General features: G+C 40.8%; 3 protein-coding genes across 3 annotated transcripts; 1 reads left to right on the top strand and 2 right to left on the bottom strand.

The window, feature by feature from the left end:
• Nucleotides 1-979: 979 nt before the first annotated feature.
• Nucleotides 980-7,162, bottom strand: anxa1a (annexin A1a). The gene is made up of 12 exons (XM_030737551.1): nt 7,032-7,162; nt 6,306-6,380; nt 5,555-5,645; nt 5,244-5,338; nt 5,044-5,157; nt 4,673-4,763; nt 4,471-4,550; nt 3,845-3,989; nt 3,656-3,751; nt 3,498-3,556; nt 1,627-1,749; nt 980-1,499 (listed from the first exon to the last, which is right to left on the bottom strand). Exons 2-12 carry the CDS (start codon nt 6,363-6,365, stop codon nt 1,440-1,442), a joined length of 1,014 nt encoding a protein of 337 aa, XP_030593411.1. The 5' UTR covers nt 6,366-6,380; nt 7,032-7,162; the 3' UTR covers nt 980-1,439.
• An 8,748-nt stretch (nt 7,163-15,910) lies between these two features.
• On the top strand, nt 15,911-19,037 carry kifl (kinesin family-like). Its single transcript, XM_030738243.1, has 9 exons — nt 15,911-15,929; nt 16,017-16,209; nt 17,318-17,498; nt 17,600-17,837; nt 18,160-18,320; nt 18,434-18,538; nt 18,631-18,728; nt 18,820-18,898; nt 18,987-19,037. Exons 1-9 carry the CDS (start codon nt 15,911-15,913, stop codon nt 19,035-19,037), a joined length of 1,125 nt encoding a protein of 374 aa, XP_030594103.1.
• Nucleotides 19,038-19,795: 758 nt separating this feature from the next.
• Nucleotides 19,796-24,918, bottom strand: cyp1d1 (cytochrome P450, family 1, subfamily D, polypeptide 1). The gene is made up of 8 exons (XM_030737806.1): nt 24,847-24,918; nt 24,372-24,678; nt 23,664-24,281; nt 22,803-22,926; nt 22,589-22,678; nt 21,348-21,471; nt 21,129-21,215; nt 19,796-21,028 (listed from the first exon to the last, which is right to left on the bottom strand). Exons 1-8 carry the CDS (start codon nt 24,903-24,905, stop codon nt 20,746-20,748), a joined length of 1,692 nt encoding a protein of 563 aa, XP_030593666.1. The 5' UTR covers nt 24,906-24,918; the 3' UTR covers nt 19,796-20,745.
• Nucleotides 24,919-25,636: the final 718 nt, after the last annotated feature.

Genomic DNA, 25,636 nt, shown 5'->3' with positions numbered 1-25,636 from the left:
TAATCATATTATTGCTGGAAGGGTTAGGGTTATATACACTACGTGCCATGTATAGATTCATATACAGTATACACACACACACACACACACAAACACACACACACACACACACACACATATATATATATATATATATAGTGGGCCAGTCTGTCAGGAACTCCCGGGCCACTTTTTCTCCCCAGTCCGCCCCTGATACATGGCCAGTAAACAGGCTGAACATATTCGTGAACATTTTAAAGGTTGGCTGTTGACGAAAGCCTAGCTCCAAGGCGAGAGAAGCTGGAGAATTGATGGTCCAGCATAACACAAACAGTTCAGAAACAATTTGAAATGAGAAAAAAAAGAGCTATTTATTAACTGATGAAGTCATGTTTTGAACTGCTCATTGCTAGCAGATCTATTCTGGCCCAAAGTGCAGCCATGACTGGTTCTGAATGAAGGCTTTACCCTCACCCCCTTCCAGGTACTCCGTACCAGGGCAGAATCTTTTAGCGGTACGCAGTACCGGACCGTACCGGCTTACTTTCACCCCTGATTCACACTCAGATGAACGCATCAGGAGCAACTCAGGTTTCAGTATCTCGCCCAAGGAGACTTTGGCATGCAGACTGGAGCAGCCAGGAATCAGAGATAACCTGCTCTACTTCTTGAGCCACAGCAACCCTTGTGTTTTGTTTTTCCTGGAAAGTTCTTGCCTCTAAATATCCTCTTGATACTGATTAAACTGATTCTGCCTGCTCACCACACCTACCCTCAGTCACTTGGGTGGAGAACAGATTTGTTTTCACTCACTGGTTGTTTGATCCTTTGAGCCTTTTTAAATTCTCACCTGTTTCTGGCTTGTGCTCGTTCTGACCGAACATTTCTTCAGCTTTAATCTGACTGTATGTAAACCTGTGACCACAACTGTAGCTATTTATTCATGTGTCTGATATGTGTTGTATGAATTTGGAAAGAACCAAGACCACTCAGACAGACCTTCAGTTAAAAAAAAAAAAAAAGAAAAAGCTTTTATTTGCAGAATATCAAAGCTCATTAAGAGTAATGGTAATGCTAAACAATTGGCATGTGGCGACCTGGATACATCAGCTGCACTGTGATCACTGACATTAACTTCTCTTCAAGCATCACATATAGAACCTAGTAGGTGCAAGCTAAGTCTGTCTAGAGCATAGATCTGCTCGTATACTGCTGTGAGACCTGTGCTGTAATTAAAAAAGCGGTTTCCTTTCTAAGCAATTCTATCTGCTGAAGCAGTGCTAACTCCATGTTAGTATACGCTCATTACCGATATCTTCTAAATATCATGACGTCTTGCAAAGAAAGACTATCTTGTCGGGTCTCCACAAGCACAAAAGGTACATTAACAGGCGATTTTCCACAGTTGCACACTGTCACAGACCTTCTGCTGTATAGGCCTTGATCTCAGCCACAAGCTGCTAGTTTTCACTCCCACAGAGAGCGAGCAGAATCTTCTCATAGTCACCTTTGGTGTCATCCTAAAGGGGAAAAAACGAAAGAAGCCTTTTTACAATGTTTTTCTTTGACTTGTATATTGTCATTTGCACATCCCATCAAAAACTTAGCATCTGGAATGGGGGTTTTGTCTTTTAGACGTCTGCTCACCAGAATTTCCTGGTAGAGTGTTTTGCCGTAATTTTTCTGGTATTCTTCCTTGATCCGTATCATGTCAATTTCAGAGCGGCTCACCATGATGCGGGTCAAGATATTCTTGCGAGTACCTTTACCCTGAAGGGCAGAAAAGAGGCAGTCATAAAATAATTATTATACAGTGGAGCAGGCAACAAACGATATTTCAAAAAAGTGGATACAAGCACCAAGAGTGACAAAATTGTGACTTTTTTTTTTTAAATCCCAATAGCCATTTAAAATGTAAGAAAAAAATATATATAAATTTTCATATTTGGCAATCATTTCCATCTTAGAAAAGATGGTTTGCTATAGAATTTCAACAACTGGACAAATATTATATTTAGTCTTGATTTATGTGCTATTGACTAAGTAAGTCAGTTTATAACTTAAACTTTAAAAAAAGGCAGATAATAGCAATGTTGTACAGGTCGAAGAATACCCTTTTGCAGCACTATGACGCTTATGACTAGGTTCAGACATTCACCTGACAACTATTTACTCACATCTATATCAGTGGATTTCATGTATTGATGTGCTGTGAAGTGACTAATTCCCCACTATGCTGCCCAGCTGTTTGCTATATTGGGTAACTGAATTTAGAAAATTCTGAACCCCAAAAGGCACAGCAGTGCTCACTGGTGTCTGCTTATATTCAGAGATCTAAAAAATTAGTTTTAGTTAAAATTTGTTAAATTAGTTTTTTCCCCCTCCAATTATTTCTACCCTCTCCTAGTTTAGTCCATGGTAAATGGACTGTAATTTATATAACACTATTTTACTCTCAAACAGCACTTAAACGCACTTGTTACACTGCAAGCTGTAGCCACAGACACATTTTTAAGTGTCATGCACACACACAAACCCAGATGGATGCATCAGGGACTATTCATGGTTCAGCATACAGATGCATTAGCTGGGGAATTGAACCTCCAACCTTCTGAACTGTAGACAACCTGCTCTAAATCTTGAGCCACCATAAACATTTTAGGGGAGGGGAAAAATGGTTGGCCTGTGTAAGGAGTTTTGTAGAGTCAATGTCACGATCCTGGACCGACGGCCCGGTATCTTGTGTCCTTTTTGGTTATGTTTTGTTATTTCTCTGATTATGTTTATTTGGTTTCTTTCATGTGGGTCTTCAGTTTGTCATGATTTTGAGATTAGTCTGGGTTTTGTATCCTTTTCTTGTCTTCCTACGTCTCGGTGTTCAGTGTTTTGTTAGTTCCTGGCCTCTTCTCTATGTTATCTCCTCATGTTGTGCTTAGTCTGCATTTACTTCCTGTTTTACTTTGACAGTCCAGTGCACCCTATGTGTCATGTTTAGTTTTGCTTTCCCTGTTTAATTTGTTAGATTCTGTTCACCTGTGCCCTGTGTTCTCCAGCTGTTTCTTGTCTCCCAACATTACCTCCTGTGTGTATTTAAGCCCCTGTGTTTGCTCCGTTCCTTGTTGCGTCCTCCCTCATGGAGGTGTGGTTTTGTTCCTGTTTTTGCTGTCTTTTCATCAACCTCAGTTTTGTACATTTTGGATTATTTTCTGTAAATAAACCTTCAGCGACAGTCAGTCCTGTGTTGGAGTTCTGCATTTGGGTTCACCCTGCTCGCCACTGCTCACACATGACAGTCAACTTCTACATGGTAGAACACGCATGATTTAACATTTAGATCATTGAAAGACAAATCTAGTTTACTTTATCTGCGGCGGGGGGTCTTCCTTTATCAACAGCCATCTGGAGTTTTCAACTGACAAAGGCTTCAGCAAAATAACAGGCTACTTCTACCAATTGTACTTTTATCCGCTTGTGAGTGACTGTTAAGTCGTAGCAGTAGTAGCCTACATATGCTGTACCTTCATGGCCAAGTAGAGTTTCTCTGCAAAGAAGGCAGGTCTGCTTCCAGCACACTTCACTGTGGATAGTAAAAAAGGAGTTAGTTTGAATCCAGTCTGCCTGCAAGATGCTGATTTAATGCCAAAACAATGGAGTTAGTGGAGGTTTCTGACTTTACCGACTGCTGTGAGACAATTCTCAATATCTCCCTTCAGTTCCAGGTCGATAGCTTTGGCCACATCCACTTTGCTGTACTTTTTGTACCTATCAAATACTGAAGTAGAAGAAGTAGAGATTACTCCTCTGACAAGGAGCTGTCAGAGCTAACACTTCAAAATATACTTAACAGGATAAGAAGCTAGCAAACCTTGACGGAGATGAATGGCACTCCTGCTGGTTAGGATGTCGATGAAGACGGAGCAGTCTTTGCCCTTCCTGCCCTCTCCGGCCTCGTACAGAGCCCTGGCATCACTGTCAATCAGTTGTTCACAAACTCCTTCAGTCCTGGCAGCCTGTGATACAAAGAAACACACATGATCACTGTGCTGAATGAAACTGAAGCAGCTTCCATGCTGTAAGTCACACGTACTTTATGAATAAAAACGCCGTACTAAATTAGTTCCATAATAAATCAGATAGTGGGAGGAGCTTAAAAAAGCACAGTAAGCACAAAAAAATGTTCAGTATAAAATTAATACACCAGGAAAGCTTTGTATTTCTCACCATTTAATCAAACTGTGGCTTTAAACTTTATTTAAAATGGGAACTGAGTTTGTAAAATGCCCAAATGTGAGTTCAAGTGTGTCCACATGTATGTGTGTCACTATGGAGTAAGTTTGCTTTTTATAAACAGCTTAGTTTCCAAGCTACAGTGAGGAGTGTTATGTTGCTTTAGAACTTAAGAGAATAAATGATTGTGGTAAAGATCCGGTTACAGAACAGCAAATGAAATACCAGATACAGGTCAGAAAACAAGTGTAGAAACTCAAGTACCTTGCAGAGTGAAATGAGGGCTGCCCTGAAGTCTCCACTAGTATCAGACCTGAGGTCTTCCTCCAGCTCTTTCTTGAATTCTTAGCAAAGAAATCACAAAAGCGGTATGAAAGCGTTTCCCACTGACACTTGTGTCGCTGTTACCTCCAAATACTGGCTTCTGGAAACTGAAGATTGTTGTTTAAACTTTGCTAGCACAAACCTTCCTTGTAGACTTTCTTTATGTCCAGGATCTGCCTGTTGTTTCGGGAAGCTAAAATCTCTATCAGGGTGTCCTCATCTGTTCCCAGTCCCTGAGAAAGAGATGTATCGATAAAAAGATGAAAACAGAAAGACCCTTAATGCTTCAAACCTAATTCAAACACACACCTTTTAGCCACCTCCTTTTAATAAACAATGGATGAATATGTGGAAGTGGGTGGATATCATTATGCACCAACAATAAGAGATCATGGTGATACCACAGCATTTAAAACAAATGTATTCAAGTACTTTCTAAGAGTTTCTAAGGGGTATATCTTGGTGTCAGTGCTTCCATTTTAGTGATACGTGTTTTTGTGTGAGTGTGTGTACCTTCATTGCCATTTTCAGCTGCTGGGCATCATACTGGGCTGGTGTTTTCAGCAGACCCAGCACGACATCCTCCAGATCTCCCTTCAGTGCGCTCTTCAGGGCTGATTCCAGAGGCTACAAGGGTTCAACAGATGAGTAAATGCAGCATCCAGAGGATGAAATGGTGTGTGTCTGTTTTGGATTTGTCTAATTGTCAATACCTTGCCATTGGCCTTCTGGTAAGCCTCTTTGATCTGCTGTCTCTGATCATTGCTCCTTTTGACTAGGATTTCAATAATGGTGTTCTCATCCACACCTGCAGAAGTTAGTAGAACAAGAATTTTTGTCATTCATGTCCTAGAGGGAGATGGGAGGTGACTTTCTGCCGAAGAGGTAATCATATATGATGGCCAGCAGAGGGTGTTAAGGTTCTTCACTAGAAAGCCAGTACCTCACACTTAAAGAGGCAGATTGCGACACCAAAGCATGTTCACACACGCTCCGGAGTGTCCCTCGTGAATTTTAAGCTCACCTTTTGTCTTGATGGCCTTGTCCAGGACTGCTGCATCTCCACTGGCGTTGAAATTGGGTGCCGGCTTCACAGTTCCCTCGTTCTTTAAGGCCTGAAAGGAGTCAGATTATTGTGTTTGGTAAATACTTGACTGTAAGAGGAATGTACAAGGTGAAATGTAGAGGTGCATTTTTCAAATGCTTTAAGTACAAAAATGTTTAAATCAAGTGATTTTATTCTTGAGATTAAGACAGAGATTAAGACTGCTCCCTTATTCTTTCAAATCCCAGGAAAGTGCCTTTAAAATGCCTCTGTGAACTGAACAGACAAAAGAAAGAGTCCAGGCTGATATCCTGTAACTTGTGCAACTTTCCCTTAGCTCACGTTAAGAAATCAGGGAAAGGAGAAGTATCATTTTGATCTGTTTGCAGAGTTTATAAAGGGAGGGGCTCAAATTCCAGCTTCAATGAGTCATACATTCACAAGACTCTGTGTGGTTATCTTTCTCATTGCATATAATCTTTACAGTTCAGGCTTCCTTATCGACATTTTCATTATTACTCGCATCACTTTTGCATTTCCTTCCTGTCTTCAACCTCTAAACCCATTCTTTTTATATCACCACCTTCAGCGTATCACTTCTCTACTCTGCTGTACTGCCTGATCACTTTTTCCACCCTAGCATACCACAGGAAGAGAAAAAAAAAAAAAAGAAACAGGAAAAACAAAGTTTTGGCCTTAGCAACTGGAACAGAACCACAGTGTTACGTACTGAATCATCAGGCATGCCCAAATAGACGCTCTGCTGCAAGAACGCTTGGATGAAAGACATGGTGGAGAGTGGAGTCTGTCGAGAAGAAAAGAAAAGAAATCAGGAGCGCTCTGATCCAAATATGAACATCTATAGTCACATTTAATGTCTCACAAGCGGTCTACTGTGACACAGTTTGGAGCATCTTAAAATAAAGTCTGCCTCTTGTAAATGGGGATCAAAAACGTCACTCTCAATAATTATCTAAGTTTTTATCTATCAAAATTGTTAGCAGCAGAAAAAAGAAAACAAAGTGTGTTTTTTCATCCGCTGCTGGAGATCGCAAATGAAATGCTGCATATTTACTCTGGATTTACAGTTTGCGGTTTTCTATAATGGCAAGCGTCTGGAGACACCCTGGCCACACCCACTCACAGCTTTGAAACGGACGTTCATTAAAATGTAGCATACTTTGCAGATCCGGTTACCTTCGTGTGATTTTTATGATAGCATCTGATATTCTCTGCGTAACTGCGCCAACAGGGCACTTCCAGTCAAACTCGCTAACCTCATACTTCTGGCGGCTCCTTTTCCAACCACACCCTCAGAAGTTCTATCAATATTCCTGGACGCAGCTTTAGAGCTCCTCGGGGAGAGGATGTCTAAAGCCGTCAAATCTCAGCGGAGTTCAAGATCTTAACCATTAAGGTACATATGAGAAATTCCTCTGGGAGTAAAATGACTTACCGTGTTGCCTTAAAGTGAAGAAGTTTGTCTCAGGGAGTTTCCAGGGGCGGTGTGGTGACAGAAAGAGTGTATTTATACTCACGTACAAACCACTCCTAGCAACGGGTCCAGCCCATGCCGCCCACCACAGCTACCAGTGGGCCGAACCGCTGTGCGTCCTCGGCAGAGGGCAACGCAACTGCGATCATTTAACGCAACATCCGGATTCAGCGTGAGCACTGGCGACAGATCCTCATGCAGATTTAAAACAGTCCCGTTGCTAGCTTGAAAACATCTGCTGATCACGTGCCAGCATATTAAAAAAAGTCAATAAAAATGGGGATCTCGCGGACATCTGGGACATCTGGGAGCGGTGTGTTGAGTGTATAGTTTGATGGCTCACTTTACTGTATACTTTATTCTATTTTATTCTACAATTTTTTTTTTTGTTCTTTTATTTTTTATTTATTTATTTACTTTGTGGAGGTTTAATCCTTTATTTCCAATTAATTAATATTTGCTGGACATGTAAAAACCATTTATATGACAAACGTCTCTCGTATTCTTTAACTACCATCTTCTAATTATCTGAAAACCCACAACAAGTAAGGCATTGCCGTTTAAAGCACATTTTTTATTTATAAGAAGTTTGGGGCTCGATATGGACATTTTCAACATCTGTACAGTTCAACATGTGTACTCACTGCTGGAATCTGCAGACAAACCAACAGGTTTCTGTCACTGTTGTTTTACTGAACAGAAGACAGAACAATTCCTCAAAGGTCTCAGCTTTGGGATGATGAGGTAATGAGAATCTCTAAGGTGTGGTGTGCTATCATAACAGCACAGCCAGGTCCTCACACTCTTTGCAGGCTTCATGCCTCAACAGAGTGCAGTGATTACATTATTTTAACACAGTCAGAGTTTGTCATCAGACTGAACAATCAAATTCTCACAGGCCAGTGGGGACATGCAATAAAGCCTCCATTGCATATGCAAGATGTGATGACAGACTTGCGTGTTTAATTGGTTGGAATTTCCAGATTGGACAAAGTGACAATTTGACATCCATGGTTAGGGTTATGACTGTGGGGAGGAGGAAAAATAAAGAGGAAACAGCAGGCAAAGCTGCATTTTCATCAAAGTGGTATCATAGGTGGATTTATCTCTAAGTAAAGTGTGTTAAACAGATGCTCAAGCTGTGGTTTAAATGTCCCAAACGAGTTTATTGGTCTAAAAAAGAAAACTGTCACGCAGATCCTCAGCCAAGAACAACAGAACAAAAGAACACAATGCCTTTCAGCTGCAGCAGCTGCAGACAGCTGTGATCTGATTTAATACAAAACAAAACACATCACTGTAGCAAATGTATATCATTTCTATAAACAAGAATTTCTGATCACAACAAACCTGCATGAAAGTCTTTTACTGGATGTAGGTGATGTGTTTCAGAAAGTGTGGGTTTACACTAAAACAGACAGTAAAAAGAGAGACTGAATGATGTGTGTGTGTGTGTGTGTGTGTGTGTGTGTGTGTGTGTGTGTGTGTGTGTGTGTGTGTGTGTGTGTGTGTGTGTGTGTGTGTGTGTGTGTGTGTGTGTTAGAATGAGGAAGCATCCAGTTACAATCTCTATCTTACACACGGGAAACCTGAGGACTGTTTGTGGCATCTTTTTACCACCTGACTCTGTGGAGTTTAAGCTGGTACCTGGTGAAACTCCATCTCTGCAGGTTTAATATTTAAAGACTGTCCAGAGTTTGGTTCCCTTTAGCGATCAGGACCAACTCGTCCTCATCCTCCTGATCAGCACAGCCCACCTGAATCGTACCGAAGGGATCTGAGCTTATCCGACAACCAGGTAGTCATCTTCAGTTCTGCTTTTTTTTTCTTCAGCTCTATCATCTTTGTTACATCTTTGAATTTAAGTATACTTTATGTTTCATTCAAATGTATATTTTGCCTGTTTTGTGCAGGCTAGTTGAGTAAATTTGTACCAGCTCAGTAAAAGAAGCTAATTCCTGCCAAGTGAAACTGGAATTTTGTCCTGATATGGCACAGTGAAATAAGGAAACCTGAAGAAAAAAAAAAACAGACACACGCTGAAAGTTCAGGATTTTCAGTTTTTCCTGTTCTGAAGCTTGCAGCTTATAGGAGCTTGAAGTGGCTGACTGCAGGATTACACACCAAGCAAAACTGCTGAGTGGGCAGTTTGACATCTGCACATAGTTTAAAGGGTTGACAGAGAGTTCAAAATATAGATTGCATATAAATTAAATCTTTTTCACCTTTCAAAGCTTCAGAATGATTTTCCTGTCTGTGTTGGTTTCGGACCAGTCCTGCTGCATGTGCTAAGTTGGCAGAGAACAACCAAAAGAACAGCAGTGATCTCCACCACATATTTATACTCACGATGTACGTGAACTCCCCTGGAGCTGAGAGTGGCTCTTATGCACTGACCTTCCTGGGAAAGAAAGTCGGAAGACATCGATCTGTAGCCCCTGCTGGCAAGCAGTGTGAGTTTAAACACACACACACACACACACACACACACAGCTAACAAACAAACTCACATTACTACTGGCTTTTATTCATCATGGTGAAAACAGCATCCTCGTCTTTTTGCTGTATCTGATATGATATAAGGATACGGCTGACAGAGGGTGCTGCAGGCAGACAGGTGAAGTTAGAGGAGGGTTAAATATTTCAGCTGCTTGGCTGCCTCCTTTGTGAAGCAGTGAAGCAGCCGGTGCATTAGAAAAAACAGAACACTTTGTCCCTAACGGGGTCTGGTTGGAGAGGTGGATACAAGGGCCAGCCAGGTCCTTTAGAAACAGACTGAAGCACATGCAGACACACATACTGACTGACAAGTGTACAGACTTAAATTAGCTGGTAGTCACTCTACCTGCAGATGAACTACATGCTCAGGTGTGTTTTCCAGTTTGTTTGTTTTTTAATGTGCATCTGAATTCTCGTGGCCTAGTGTCTTTATGTTCAATCAAGATATTATCATTACTTTTAAGCTCTCTGTCCTCATGCTGCACCTGCTTTTTGTTCTTTCACCTGTTCTCTGTCCACAGCCATCAAAAGTCTGCTCAAAGCAACAGCAGTGGATTTCTTTTCATTTCAATTGGAGGAGTAAAGATTAGATCTCATCTTTTCAGTTCACTGTCTGTATTTATGTTTTATATATCAAGAATCCCTTCATTCGTGAACAGTAATGCTTTTTGTTTTCTCTCAGTTGCCTGGGAGACAACTGTCAGGTCTGCGTGCCCCGAGGACCCCGTGGTGTCCTCGAGGGCTGCTAAGGTCCCAGTGACAGTGCAGACGCTGGAAGATCTACCAGGCAGTGTACCAGAGCTTAAAGACGAGCAGCCATGCCCAATAATTCACAACACACAGCTTGACCAGTATGAAGACAACGCAGCAGGTCAGATCAGACTTTAAGGTTTGCTCTGAATGAGTCTTTTGCTTTTGTGCTTATTCTGCTTTTAGACTCATTCAGCTGGATCAGTGTTTTTAGTCTGCTGTCTTTCTCTGTCATTCCTGACATAATTTCTGTTTCTCTACTGAAAGGTGTTTCTGGGAGGAAAGTTACAGCATGACAACACGCCCACATTCCTGTACCAGGAATCAAAGAGGGGGGGGGGTCTGTAAGAGACAGAGAACGATGAAATATTCAAACGGGGCCATTTTGTGGAATATTTTAGATTAAACTGAGAGTGGTAAAGCTTTGAGCTGAAAAAGAAAACAAACCAGAACTAACTATTTAGTTCTAACTTGAAAATATTAATCATGCAGTAATTACATTTTGAGTGTAACCTTCAGAAATGTAAACAGACGTCATACTGAATGCCATGAATCGCTCAGCATAAAGATGTAACATATGTTTTAAAACTCATAAATAAAATGTAAATGTTTCAGTGCGATTTATGTGTTTTCTTTTCCCCCCAAGACTGCGTCTGTGTAAGTGCAAAAAAAAAGATCATAAATGCATTATAAACAAAAACATGATTTCCATCCACGTGGAAAAGAGCTGAATTTATTTATTTGGACTTTTTTTTGAGTTGTTTTATGGTTTGATTCATTTCATTGGTTAAAACCTTCAGCACCATTCTAAAGTTTTCTTCAGTTACATGATTACATGTTCACTCAGGGATTTAAAAAAAAACTACCCCAAAATAAAGATAAAATAGATAACATGCTACGCTTTGAGAATCTGTGCCTTCTCTTTCTTCTTATTTATCCGTTTGTTCCTCAAGCTGATTCCAACTCTTCAAAAACATTTGCTTCATTGTTCAAGCTGTTGCTCATCCCCAAACTCTCTGGATGAAGAGGTGGGCTGCGTTCAGGCGCTGGATCACTGCAGACCGAAGGAAACACAGTGGACAAGAGGTCAACCAAGGTGCTGTAAAAAAAATAAAAAATTTAAAAAAGGAAGGAGTATGTTGTAGCAGAGTAAAGGGAGTGATAGTGTGGGAGTTCATTTTCTGCTTACACAGTGAGTATGTTGAAGTAAAACTGGCAAATACAACAATGTAAAACTGCTTCATCAAAATACAAAGTACCAAAAGCAAAAGTACATGAGACAGACACTGTGTTTCATTGTACAGGAAATTATTAGATTGTCGAACCGTGTTTAAGTAGCATCTCACTGTTGCATTTGGAGCAAGGGCGCTAAGGTCAACAAATCTCAAACCCAGGTCAGCGCCCTCCAAAAGGTCACAAAATCAATCATATCTAATCTAATGGGACAGGAATGAAACAAACAACAAACAAACTGCAAACAGCACAAATACATCTGAAAAAAAAAAAAACTGACTGATTTTAAGGAGTCAAAGGGCAAAAACGATGGGGAAGCACAGATTTTTCTTATCATTTAAATGTACAGTTTAGTTTCTGTGTTTCTCTGCTGTGAGGTAAGTATGACAACAGGTGTGGTGGAATGTGGAAAGGTTATTTTTCTTGTTTTTTTTTTTGTATAGGGACAAGAATGCAACATGAACCCTGCCACATTCATATGCTAAGCTAATCTGCAACTCCCTTCTCTAGGCAGGCCTTTACAATAAAACTGAGCAGCACATGAGAATTCATAAGAAGCAATCTATAGAATAAACATTAAGAGACACAAAACATAACAACATACTTCTGTCAGTTACCACAGCGCCACAACCATTGTTGGTCCCGCTTTAGACAGTGTAACAGTGAAGTTGAAATTGATCCTTTTCAGGATCCAGTTTTAGTTTTGCTCGTTCCACACGCTGATCACCCAAACAGAAAAAGATGACGATACTTTATTGATCCCACAATGGGGAAATTACAGATATGTCTGCCCAAATGAGGATTTATGTAGAGGCTTCCACATGATTCACAGTAACATAAACATGAAAAATCATAAAGTGCTTAACACTATTTACAGCATGAAATGGCAGACAATCTCTATCAAGTCTAAGTCTATGCGAGTTTGCTTTACATAACTTAGTCACCATTTTAACGTGCTTCTCAAGTATACTTTAAGAACTGTAGCTGCATACCGATTTGAAATAGTGCTCCTGCACGGCACTGCTAACTATCAGTTTCACTAAGTCCCCTTCTTTCCAGTACACAGTAATTTGCAGCATGCTATTTCTACAGGCTCATCAGACTCTCAGCTGCCAGGTAGCAGTGATGCAGATGGAGCAGCAGAAGCTGGGCAGTCAACGGGTGGCAAGATCTACATCCCCTATGAGTCTGCTGAACTCTGCATTGCTCAGGTAAAACAATGAGCATCATCACAGAGCATCATTGCAGCACAGAGCAGTGATGTTTTAAATGTTTAATTATGAATGAGGATGTCAGAGGGGCAGCTCAGGTTGGACGGTTCAGGGACAAAGTAAGAGGGCAGATGGAAACAGATCATCTGCTCCAAAGCAAAGCAGTAATAAAAAAGAAGAAAAGAAAGAAATAACATCATAATCTGCATTACCGTGTGTCTAAACAGAAAACAGTTTTACTGTACTTGCTCAGTGAACAATAAATATTCAGACCTTTTACTTAGTGTTTTGTCCAGTTATTCAGTGATAGGTCCATGCAGCTGCACAATGAAGGCACTGTCAGACACTGCTGTTTTGCTCTCACTCACACTCACATGGCTGCCCTCATACGGGTACTGTTACCCTTGAAGGCATTTTTGCATTTTTGTGTCTGTCTGATATCTGTTAGTAATTGTGTGCTGTATAAACAGATAGCAAAGGACATGGAAGCAATGAGTAAAAGGCACCTGGAAATGGTCCAGGAGCTGGAAGAGAACTTCCAGATGACAGTGCGGGAGAACCAGGTGATGATGTGCATGAGTGTCCATTTAAGTGTCTCCGCTGAAACAAAAACGGTACTGCCAACTGTCCTCTCTTATCAGGAGTGGACCGTGCAGAAGATCAGATCTCACTACCAGAACAAGTTAAACACTCTGCGGAAAATCCTGGACCTCTACCAGGAGAAGGTGGAGAAGAAGAAAGCTGACTGGGAGACAAAAGTTGAGGTCACAGCTGTTTGTGAATCAGTCCATCTCCAAATTTTCTTTATATTTCTAACAAGAAATTTATGCTCTCTATTATTTTTTATCTTGCTTATTCTATTGTAGCCTTATTGTGGTGCATTCCTAGTTGGAGTTTTAGCTAAAATATTGAGTGGGGCCATGTATATTTATATGGATTCATCGTCCTGCTTCCTGCAGAGCTTGAGAGCTCAAAACGAGCTGTTGCTGAAGGAGCAGAGAGCTGAGAGGAAGAGAAGCGTAGAGGAGGCCCTGCAGTGGCACAGAGAAAAGGTCGCATAGCAGTCTGGCAGACTTCATGGCCTCTTACATCAGTCATCTATGTTCTGAACAAGAGCACGCTCTTGTGGCCATATTTGATTTTATTCCTTTCTTTCGATTAGAGCAAAATGCTGGAACTGTTCTCCAACAGGTTGGATGTCCTGCACAGCCATCAAGCCTCCAGTGAGTTTAGCTGCTGCGATGATAAAGCCTGTGAAATGACTAATGTTTGTGCATAATGACCTATTCATGCCATTTTACACTGAACAGCATTGCAGGAGCTACAGATGGCACGACAAGAAATAGGGAAAGTCCAAGAAATGCTGATGGTGTCCACACAGGAGCAGCAGGAAGCTGCAGGGGAAGGTGACAGCTTGGAGAACAGAGAACTTTCAGCACAACAGCAGACTGCGGTGGGTTGGAATCAGTTATCATGATAGTTTGCTGCCCGTATCAGGGATGGAAGAGCTCTCATAATCAAATTATTAGTAAAGCAACAAAGAAAACTTTCTAAAGGACAATATATAGAAAAGGTTACACTGCAGTAAAAGGCAGATCTAATATTACCACATGTTGAGATAACTGCCTAAATTTCAGAACTGAATATCTAATATAAAAACAAACCCATACATGTCACTAAAAATCAACCAGTAAGTGGCAAAATGTTTCTTCTGTTGTGTTCTGATTTGTTTCTTGTGGACTGAAACTTCCTTGTTTTTTTTTTGTTTTTTTTTTTTGAGTGTAGGACTGCAGCGATTCTGACCGGCCACTAGAGGGTGCTAAAGCCCGCCTAGAGGAGCTAAAAGAGAGCCTGTATCAGAGGGAGAGGGAGATCACTGAACTGCTGGAGGCAGAGAGGAGCCCCATCCCTCCCGTGCCTCAGCCACCCTGCAGCGTTCTGCTTCCCACTGTTATACACAAGGTGCTGCTCAAATATTAGTTAATATTAAATTATGTGTAAACCAACTGCCAGCTGGCAGAGTGACAGATGATTTCAAATACAAAATCATCTTTTTTTCACCCTTTTTTTTTTTTTTTTTTTGAGCATTTGCATTGATTTCAAATGATTGCTTTTTTTCTAGGCTCATGAAATTTGCAGTGCAGTGCCTGAGACCAGAGCCCTTTTAGACCAGATGATTGAGAGCAATCGGGTTGCTCTGGTCAAAGCCAGAGACAAACGTGACCGTCACAAGAATGCACAAGAAGAAAGCAGTGACAGAGAGGATGCCACTGACTGGCAGGGGTTAGAAAAAGATAAAAAAAAAAAAGACATATATGGTTTCTTAAATGGTTGCAATAAACAGTTAATGTCTGAATCTCAGGTTAAATTGAGCCACCTTTAACTTTAAAGAAGTAATAATTGATTTCCATCCGTTTTACAGGTCAGACAAATATGACTCAAGTCTGTCTCTATTACAAGAAAAAGTGAGGGAATTTGAGGTCTGTCAAATTGCTTTAGACTGCATTAAAAATGGAGAGAGCCCCATAGTGAATGGTAAATATATCTTGCCTGAATATGTTGGCTGCAGCCAATAACAGTAAAATAATATACATGAGCTCCATGCATTCTTTACTACTTTTTGTCATGACATAATAATAGTAATAATAATAATAATAATAATAGTCTTTTATGCATCACTCTTGTAAACGTCATCTCTGCTCAGACTGTGCAGCCTCGGAACTGGAGGATATCCTGGGACAGGAGACAATCCAGTCCACAGGCGGCGTTCAGAGTGTCGGTCAGCAGCTTCTGCTGCTGCAGGATCAGGTTAGTTTTTTACCACATGGATCATTTAGGGCAGGAACCACAGAGAAGGGCACTGATGTGAGCTTTTACACATACCTGCTGCATGTTAAGTATCACTTAAAATGTAAATCAGTAGTCCAACAAGGTACCAAAGCAGCATTGTTATTATGTTGATCACTGACTGTCAAATATTTTAGCCCAAAGGGCTATAAATACATGCTTTTACCTGCTGCACTCTTCACTATTACAGCTCTTTTGTTATCATCCTGTTATCTCAAGCTGAAGCAAGAAAAAGAAGAGAAAAAGAAAATAATTGAGAACTACACATCAGAAAGGACCTTGAGGAAAAAATATTACAATATGGTGGAAGACATGAAAGGTACATGTATATAATGTACGTGTATATAGTGCTGCATTTTGTTTTAGACCTGACTAGACTAAAGAAAAAGCAATCTTTTTTCCTCAGGTAAAATTAGAGTGTTTTGCCGGATTCGCCCGGTGAACCGAGCCGAAGCTGCGCAGGGCGGGGCAGTTGTTGTGGAAAAAATAGACGAATACTCAGTCACTCTAGAAACCCCTCGTGGGCCAAGGGAGTTTCAGTTTGACAAGGTGTTCAGTGCTGAAGCCTCTCAGGAAGACTTGTTTCACGACACCAGCAGGTGAGGGAACAGCACTGTTCACCAATGTGACATAACACAGACGCAATGAGCCCCAAATTTGTATGATAAGAACCACTGTGAATTCACATTTTTTGAAAGTGGAGTGCTTACTGAAGCTTCTGACGAATTTAAAAAAGAACAAAAGAAAAAGAAATTGAACATAATTAGTTTTAATTTGTATAATTTTTGCTACATCCAGCATTTTTTTGCATGTGTCTGATAGTACACATCAGGTTTTTCGGGAAAAAGAAAAGAGGTCTCAAAAACTCCTGGATCAAATATGATGCACTTGGCATTGCAGGGTTAATGTATTTTGCATATAGGCATGAGCATGAGTTAAATGTTAATTTATGATCAGAAGTAGCCCTTCTCCAGATAGTGCTCACTGCTTGCACAAGATTAGATGAAATTTCTTTATTGTCAGTGCAAACACTCATAGCACAATCATTCATAATTAAAATCTAAAAGAAATTGAAAAGCTAATTTTCTAACCTCACTGCCCTTGTTTTGGTGAAATTTCAACATTATTGTCTCAGATGAAATCTAAAAAGCCACACATGACCAACCAGAGCATTTCCACTTTTACTTAAGCAATTAGATCAGTTTCACGCTTGCAGTGATGTCACTGTGGGAATTATTATTCAATTAGGAATCTAAAAATACGCTGAAAATTGACCAGTGAAAAAGTAATGGGATTCTCATGATGAAGCAATATTTAATTTTTGCTGAAAACAAAACTAACAGCTTTGATGTTGCTGATGTTGCTATAGAAACAGTGACTGTGCAGCAGCTCAGCTCGTCGCTGCGTGGAAGTATTCAGGTTAACAGGGTTGCAATGAGACCTCAGAAGATTTCAAGTTGCTGCTGCTGTGCTGCCTCTGTAAACTGTTCCTCCCTCAGTTTGGTTTCCTGCTCCTGTGCAGTTTTACAACTATTCAGTAATGTTAACGCGGCGCACATCGTGTTCAAAAGCAGATTTCAAGAGCTGATGGAGAAATGGACACAATGTTACCCAAATTAACTCTTACCCTCAGGGTATCCTAGATGAAAAACTTTCATATGTTTTGATACTTTCAGTTGAAGTACTTAGAAAATATTTTTCCCATAGGCTGATCCAGTTGGCTATCGACGGTTACAATGTCTGTATCTTTGCGTATGGTCAGACGGGCTCTGGGAAAACCTTCACTATGGTTGGGGACAAGGAACAGAAGAACCCCGGGATCATCCCAAGATCTTTCAATGCCATATTTGATATCATGCAGGAGAACAGCTGTAAATTCAACTTCAAGGTAGCAGACATTATTTCACCAGCTTATAAATAAACTGCATTTAGAAGAGAAAAGAGGTTTCGTCCCTCTCTCCCTCATTACCGTGTTTCTTTTCACCCCAGGTTTCAGCCTATATGCTGGAACTGTACAATGACAGGCTGCAGGACCTCTTTGCCAGCCAGGCCGGTGAGGCCCATGCACACACTCAGTCCCGTGGCCAGGCAAGGCGAGTGGAGATCAAGAGGAACAGAAAGGGGATTGTGTTCGCCCAAGGAGCAGAAACAAAAGAGGCTTCCAGTGCCCAGGAGCTCTACGCTCTGTTCCAGCAGGCCTGCGCAAACCGACACATCTCTGCCACCAGTGAGTTCTCTGTACCGTGCAAAAGCCACTCAGTTCAAACGGGGTCCTGCTAATTGGTTTGGATTAATTGTGTTATTTACAGTTAGTGTGGTGAGATGGCATTTAGGTACATCATTACAGGTCTGGGTGGTAAGTGGCAGAATAACAAAACCCTGATGTTGCATCTGTTTTTGTTGTTGTTGTTGTTTTTTTTTTTAATAGAATCTGAGGATTATTATTAGCTGGCTAATGAAAATAGTTGGTCCCATCTGAAGTCACAGTTCACAAAATCCCAGAGATATATAAATTTTGTTTCTTGAGTCTGTTCTGTATATTTGCTAAGAGATGAATGTGGAGAGTTCCCGCTCCCATCTGATTGTCGGCATCATGGTGGAGAGCAGGAATCTGACAAATGGGAGTGTGAGCGCTGGGAAGCTGAGCCTTGTAGACCTGGCAGGTAGTGAGCGAGCAGCCAAGACTGGTGCCAAGGACCACCAGCTGAAGGTCTGCTCCTATATTATGTTTCACCGGACACTGAGTGATTGTCAGGAGGATTTTTAAAAAATCAGAGATTTGTCATGGCTTCTTTAAATTTTTGTATTTTCTCCTCTCTGCAGGAGGCAAACTCCATCAACAAGTCTCTGAGTGCACTGGGTGACGTGATCTCAGCTTTATCTGCTGAACTGCCTCATGTGCCATACAGGAATAGCAAGTTGACACAGGTAATAAATAAAAACGGCAGTATTCCAACTTTCTAATTCTGCACTGCAACGTAGACAAGCAGGTCAGCCAAAATGCATTTCATCTCTCTCAGGTGATGCAGGACTCCTTGGGTGGAAATGCTAAAACCCTCATGATCGTCAACATCTCTCCTTCAGAATGCAATCTTGATGAGACGCTCACATCTCTCATGTAACAGAGAACAAAAAAAAAACAGTGTTTTAATGTATTTCAGGACTAATGAATTCAGATGAATGACACCCAAACTCTCTGAACTTTGCAGCTACGCAACAAGAGTGAAGGCCATAACCAACAACGCTCAGAGAAATGTGGAAAGCAAAGAGATTGCCCAGCTAAAAGAGGTGCATGCCACTTTCACAGCAAGACATTCACATGTATTAATTTATTTTTACAATAAAACAAAAGGAACAGGAAATTATTTTTTTCCAGGTGATCATGAAACTGAGATCCGGGCAGGCCGTTGAAGAGGAAGATGTTTGAGCTGTTCGGCATCGTCATAGTGAATAAAGTTATGAATGAAGAGTCTTTGCTCATATCTTGACGGGGACACTGACAGTTGCTCTGCGGATTGCGTGCCATTTTTTAATGGGTGCAGCCTGCTTGGATGTACAGTATAGAATGAGACCCCCACAATACAGGGCCCCATGTGTAAATGGAGATGTGAATAGGAAGTCAGTAGGTTTTTCAGTTTTCACTTGTTTTGTTTTGTGTTTGGTAACGAACATGTTCGTTGCCAATCAGTGCCTAAGAAAGTGAAGTTTTCAGCAAGATTATTTCTTTCATCAGAATTCAATGTTTTCATTTGAGCGGAAAAAAAATGTAACACATCACCCAACTTCCCATCTCCGTCAACACATCTACCACAAACAACTACAAATGGCATGTCCAGCCGCTGCGCTGCATCATTTGTCTGTTTTTGCTAAATGTTTGCTTAAGTTGTTCAGGTTGCACTTTTTATAGTGAGTTCTGCACGCGTGCAGTAAAGAGTCTTTCTTTGTTTTTTCCTTCCTCTGAGAGTAATGGAGGTACACCCTTGTAAGTCAACATTTCCAACAGTGACACATAAAGGTGCTCAGGAAATGCAGCCATAAATAATAATTCATTCATTCATTCTGTGACACAGAGGTTAAGCATTATTTTATTTTCAGATTACATGTTTTACACAAAGCTGTTGTCTGAAACTGCATTACATGATTCAGTTATACTCCTTTTATAGTTAATAGCTTTAATCATCACAAAGTGTGCGTGTGTGTGTGTGTGTGTGTGTGTGTGTGTGTGTGTGTGTGTGTGTGTGCGCGTGTGTTTTTAACCATTTCCATTATCTGCTCCCATTTTATGTGGACATTATAAAAAATGACAGTGAACTTAGTGATATTAGTTCTTTGACATAATTATGTAACTCTTATGATAGCACACAACACAATTTTCCAAACAAATGTGTTTTTATGTGATATTAATTTACTTCATTGAAGATTACATAAGTGATTTGTCTTGTAATGTTCAGGTGAAGCAATTCACTAAGAGCTAACAGCTGAAGACTTTGCTTGTAAAGTAGTTTTTAAATGCAGGCACTCACTAAATATTCACTGACAAACATTTAACAAAAGTTAAAACTTTAAAACTTTCCATTTGCAGATGTACTAATGAAGTAATTCTCTCTTACTCTGCTGCCAAGCTCCTTTACATTTAGCTTATGAAAATAACGTTGCCCCATTTCACACGCTTTACCTCCCGTATATGTTGGGGTGCATTTCTTATCTGGGTGTGTGGGAGGTTACAGTGCTGATGGTCAAAGAGAAGATTGTGGGGTTTATTTAGGGGCTTATTACTGGGGGAGTATTGAGAGTAGATGAGGAGGAGGAAGAGGCAAGGAATGGAGGACAAAGAGAAGACAAGGACATGATAGAGGTGAGAAGATGATAGGAATCCATGTGATAGATGGTGGTGTTTTCAAGCTCCTGCTTTCAGTTTGATTGTGGAAGTCAGATCGACTCAGAGTATGTGCAGTAAAGCACTTTGAATGACCCGTGTTTTTTTTTATCTTTGTGTATGTGTGTGTGTGTGTGTGTGCACGCACACACGTCCACCCCATTTGCCAAAACAAACAAAAGAAAAACATTAATAACTACAATTTCTGTTGTACAATTCCAAAACATCCACAAGATCATCATTTGGGTTTTCAGAAGGTCTAGGACCTCTGAGAAATGGTAATCCTGTATGGACGAGGTTTCATAGTCAGACCAAAATCAGTGGTGAGATCCAGCTCCTGCCCTGGAACATTTTCAATGCGCAGCCCATGAAGAAGCGTGGTGAGAAACACAAACATCTCCAAACGTGCAAATTCATCCCCAAGACAGCGTCTTTTTCCCACACCAAAAATGAGGACCTTCTCTGTCAGCTCCTTGTTAAGGAGCCCACATGGGTTCAAGAAGCGCTGAGGATGAAATTTCTCAGGATTGCCCCAAAGATCACTGGGAAAGAAATAAAATCATGAGGATATAAATACAGTTATTTAAAAAAAATATTTTAAGAGCTGAAAAGAAGATGTTGAAAGAGACAAGTGCTACTCACGTATCATGATTGACCTGATACTGGTTAATGAAGACACATGTGTCTTTGGGAATGAAATACCCATTAAATGTGATGTCTTTTGTTGTACTGGAGAGAAAAAACCAGAGAAAAGTGTTAATATATATATATATATATATATATATATATATATATATATATATATATATATATATATATATAAATAAAACATATTTACTGAATGCAAAACTTCAGTCTTACCAGTGAGGTAGGGTAAAAGGGACATATGAAGCATGACGAAACACTTCATATATGAACGCCTCCGTGAAAGGCATCTTGGGCTTATTGGAAAACCTGGGCAGCTGGGCTTTTCCAATATGCTCATCTTAAAAAAAAAAAAAAAGAGCCAAAGCCATTTACAAAGAGTACAATACAACCCGCATCTCAACTTTCAGGGCTAAAACTTCAGTATAGTGATCAGTAACAGCATTTCAGTGTCAGCATATTTTAAGATGCCCTATTTTAAAATGAAAATGTTGTTACTATACACTATAGCTGATGTCCCAGCTGTGATTTGTTTTCTTTCAGTTTGTAACAACATTTAAACATGCGCATCACAAATCATTGCAATTTAAAGTATGCCGATCCTTCTGATTATTTCACAAATATTGCTCCACTAATAAGGCTTCCCATACTGGTTTATCTACTGTAAACAACAGAATTAAAGCTTCTTAATTAAATTTTATTTAAGAGATGAAAAGAGGAATAATGTCAAACTATGTCTGTTCACTGCCTTGCGTGTCAGCGCCTTTGTGTCTCTTGGGAACTCTCTAACCCCTCTCCTGTTCTGATTCGTCCTGTCTCCTCTTAGTTCTCTCTCGCTCTCTCTCTCTCTGTGAAAATACAATGTGCCTCGGAACAGACAGCACCAGTTCTCTGAGCCCACTTCAAAAAGTACCTCTAGCGCCAGCAAATTGGACTGATCTTTTGTGAGTTTCTCTGGTGGCTGTCGGATTCTGTCTCTCCAGAAAGCACGCTCGGGTTGGTCATTGTTTAGTCGTTGTAATAAGGATTCCCTCTGCATCATATCCTGTATGGCCGGTATATATTTGTCAGTGAGAGGTGCATTTGCACCTGTTTTCTTGTAAACTGTTTGAATCCCATTTGTGGTGAATGTTTAAACAGATAAGAACTACATTTAGCATAGATCTATGCTCATTAGTGATGTGGGGCTTGAAATGATTAATGAGTAACCTCCTATTTTGGTCTATGAGAAACACAATGACCATGAGTCATTCATGAGAACAGGCACTGGAAAGGCCTTAGCTATTTAGCGTAACCATGAATTCTCTTTCTTTGATAGGATACACACAGTAATTCTCTGTAAGCAGTGAATTTGCCAGTTTCTAGCGATGATTTTGCTTAGGTATGCACACACTGTACTACACTATACTACACTATACACAATATGAGATTAGGTTTATTTGAGCATAAGGCATCACCTATTTCCTGGTGTATTTTATCCTGGATGTCAGGAAACTTGATGAGGTACAATAGGCTCCACTGTAAACCAGCAATGATGGTGTCAAATCCTTTGGAAAACCACAAAAAAACACAACTAGAGTGAAAGGGTGGCACTGATTATCATCACTGGGATCTATTACTGTCATTACAGGCATAATAGCATGACAATGTGAAATTTCCAGTTTGTCTAACCTGCTCCAAAGATGTCTATGACAGTGTGAATGATCTGATGGTCAGAAAGCATTGAAGTATCCTTGTTTTCTTCTCTTTCTTCACAGAGTGCAATTAGAGCATCTGTAATGTCCCGGATGCAGTTCTGCAATCACAAACAGAGAATTTTACGCTGATAGTGTTGTTGTCATTCTAACATCACTGTCACTGCTGAAATACAAAGCCACCTGCTGTAGCTATGGCAAAAATCAGGTTAACGCTTAAAACCAATAATTAGGGAAGGGACAGTAATCAGTTGTGGTAAGACGCGTGTCTTCCAGTGAGCTGCTAATTCCTAATTAGAGTGCATGCGAACATTTTAGCTCGTATGCACAAGAACAAAGGTCCATCCCATGGAACTTGTTTGCTATTTTTTTGGCTACAGTTACACTCACAGCTACTAATGTATGAGTGTGATGTTAGATTAAATAGCTGGAGGCAAATTAGCGGGACAGATCTAAAGAAACAAACAGATGCGTCATTCACAACATAAGGCTGTGGTAGAAACTCTTCAGTCTGTATTTTATGGTTAAGTTTCTGTTAGTAAATAATCCATGTCCGTAAGAAGATGTGCAAAACCTGAAAATCCAACTTTCAATATAACAGGCCAGACTAAAACCCATTGTCCGATAGCGCCAGTGTATTTCCTTGAATATTTGATTCAAAAACCATAAACAACTCAGGCTGTAAATTGCTAATACTGCCCAGTTATATATGCCCACTAGGGGGCTGCAGCCCACACTTTGGTAACCACTGCTGTAGTCATTCACCACTGGCTTTTCATTTTTCTCCGTTTAAACTGAGTTCCTGTCTAAAAAAAAACATATTTGCATACTTAATTACCTTATCAAAGGTGTCAACGTGTTCCTCAATGTTCCGCTCCATGAATCTGTTCATTCTGCGAACGTGCTGGACTATCTTTCTCAGAGATGGACTCGGAAAGTAGCGAAACACGGGGAAAAAATCAGCCAGATTCCCTGCTGCAAAGAGCCTCAGGACCTCATTGTTGATATGAACAATAGTGAGAAACTCCTCGTCATTGTAGTCATACCTTTTTCCAAAACACAGTGCACAGACGACATTTGCCACTGAAGTTACCAAGGTCGTCGCTGGGTCTATACCAGTCATACTGTGATCCGGTTCCTCTTGAGCAGCTTTTTGACGAATGACCTGCACCATCCCTGCAGCCTCAGCACATATATGCTCCTCTAAGAGGCAGGTGGCACCAGAGCCCCTTGGCTCAGCCTGGGAGAAAGACCTGAGGGCATTCTTGCACAGCTTCTTATGGAGCAACCACACAGGTCCATAACTCTCATTGAAGGTCATACTGGTCCCATTGGCTATAGCAGAGAAGATGAAGAGGTCAGGTCGCCCTGCAAAAGCTTCCCCGTGCCGAACCAGAGCCTGCCTGATAGTGCTGTACCCACTCAGAACAACAACAGTCAAAGAGCCGAGACGGAGCTAGAGTGATGACACAGACAAATAAGGGGTAAATTAATTAATGGTAGCTCTGTCCATCTGAAACTATTCATGCACAAACTAACTATATACCTTAAAGACATCTCCATACAGAAGCCTCAGCCTGGTCAGAGAAAGATGAATCTGCTCCCCAACCTGAAGCAGATTCCCGACAAGGGGCCATGGTTTAGGGCCAGGAGGTGGGGGGTATTTTGTGTGATCCAGCTGGGGGTCATGGTGGAAGCGGAAGAAGGATCTCTTACTCTTTCGACCCCAGATGACCATCAGGAGGAGGGTTAAAAGACACAGGGTGACAGTAACACTAGATAGAGGGGCACAAGCGTTCTCCTTGATTGGCAGAATCCCAAAGAGCAGCAGCCTCATATTGCAAGTACAAATACTGAGAGAGTGAGAGAAAGGTGAAATTAAAAAAAAGTTTTTATGCTTGAAAGGGGGGGGGGGGGGGGGGGGGGATAGATCTTCATTCAGTTAAAAGGCTGCAAAGACCAAAGAAAGAAAGAATATGGAAAAACAAAGAAAAAATAAGAAAGGCATCCAATAAACTCACCACACAGTGCCCTCCGTAACTATGGTGTAGAGTAAAATAAGAGGGCTCAGTTTAGACATCAGAGAGCAGAAATACTCAGCAGTCAGAGGTTTGAGGTTTGCAGTATGGGACGTCCCTCAAAGCACCAGCCAAGCCCCCCACCGAGGGAGCTGCTGCCCATTTACAATAGAGAGGCACACATGGTGAGAAACTTGGCTCGGGGTTTTGGATGAGGGCAACTTAGCCTGCATTAGCCCATTTAACCACAGACTGGAACCTTACACAGCATGGGCTCCTCTTCTCCAGTTCTTACTGTGACTAACAAAGCTGGAGGTTGTTTGATGCAGTGCATAGACCGAAAAAGGGATTATGTATTATTACATGTTGTGAAACAGTGTTTCCACCCTGTGCTGGCCCTAAGCTAACATTTTAGCAATACAAATTTTTCACTTATAGAAACTGTTTGAAAGAATTATAAATAACCTTTATAAGGCAATCAAGCTCAGGCAAACATTATGACTTAATATCGTTTTTTCCTATTCACCTGAAATCTGTCTATTTATGTCCACTACTTACAAATTATGGTAAGCTGTTATTTTGTGCTGTATGTGAACAAGGTTAACCATGATTCAGTGCTCTCTGACTGAAAAACAAACTGCCACACTGGGGGGAAACCTTCAGCTGTTAATTTTGACCCCCTCAGCAGGTAGGTATGGATTATCACTCCTTGCACATTTGTGGGACGGCAGACTAGGGCCCCACTGCCTGCAGCCTGATTATATAGACATAACATGCCATCACTCATCAACAA

The sequence above is a fragment of the Archocentrus centrarchus genome, chromosome 9, assembly GCF_007364275.1.
Source record: "Archocentrus centrarchus isolate MPI-CPG fArcCen1 chromosome 9, fArcCen1, whole genome shotgun sequence".
Lineage (NCBI taxonomy): Eukaryota > Metazoa > Chordata > Actinopteri > Cichliformes > Cichlidae > Archocentrus > Archocentrus centrarchus.
This window is presented reverse-complemented; position numbering and strand designations above follow the sequence as displayed.

Bases quoted from the DNA above. Each gene is read 5' to 3' on its own strand.
- kifl (XM_030738243.1), top strand. The intron at 17,838-18,159 runs GTGAGTTCTCTG...ATATTTGCTAAG, and splicing joins CCGACACATCTCTGCCACCA to AGATGAATGTGGAGAGTTCC. The intron at 18,899-18,986 runs GTGCATGCCACT...ATTTTTTTCCAG, and splicing joins AGATTGCCCAGCTAAAAGAG to GTGATCATGAAACTGAGATC.
- cyp1d1 (XM_030737806.1), bottom strand. From the start codon at position 24,905: ATGTCTAAACTGAGCCCTCTTATTTTACTCTACACCATAGTTACGGAG. The intron at 24,679-24,846 runs GTGAGTTTATTG...TCACTCTCTCAG, and splicing joins GTTACGGAGGGCACTGTGTG to TATTTGTACTTGCAATATGA. The intron at 22,927-23,663 runs GTAATTAAGTAT...TTGTGATTGCAG, and splicing joins ACGTTGACACCTTTGATAAG to AACTGCATCCGGGACATTAC.
- anxa1a (XM_030737551.1), bottom strand. From the start codon at position 6,365: ATGTCTTTCATCCAAGCGTTCTTGCAGCAGAGCGTCTATTTGGGCATG. The intron at 5,158-5,243 runs GTATTGACAATT...GAACCCTTGTAG, and splicing joins ACCAGAAGGCCAATGGCAAG to CCTCTGGAATCAGCCCTGAA. The intron at 3,557-3,655 runs GTAAAGTCAGAA...TACTATCCACAG, and splicing joins GAATTGTCTCACAGCAGTCG to TGAAGTGTGCTGGAAGCAGA.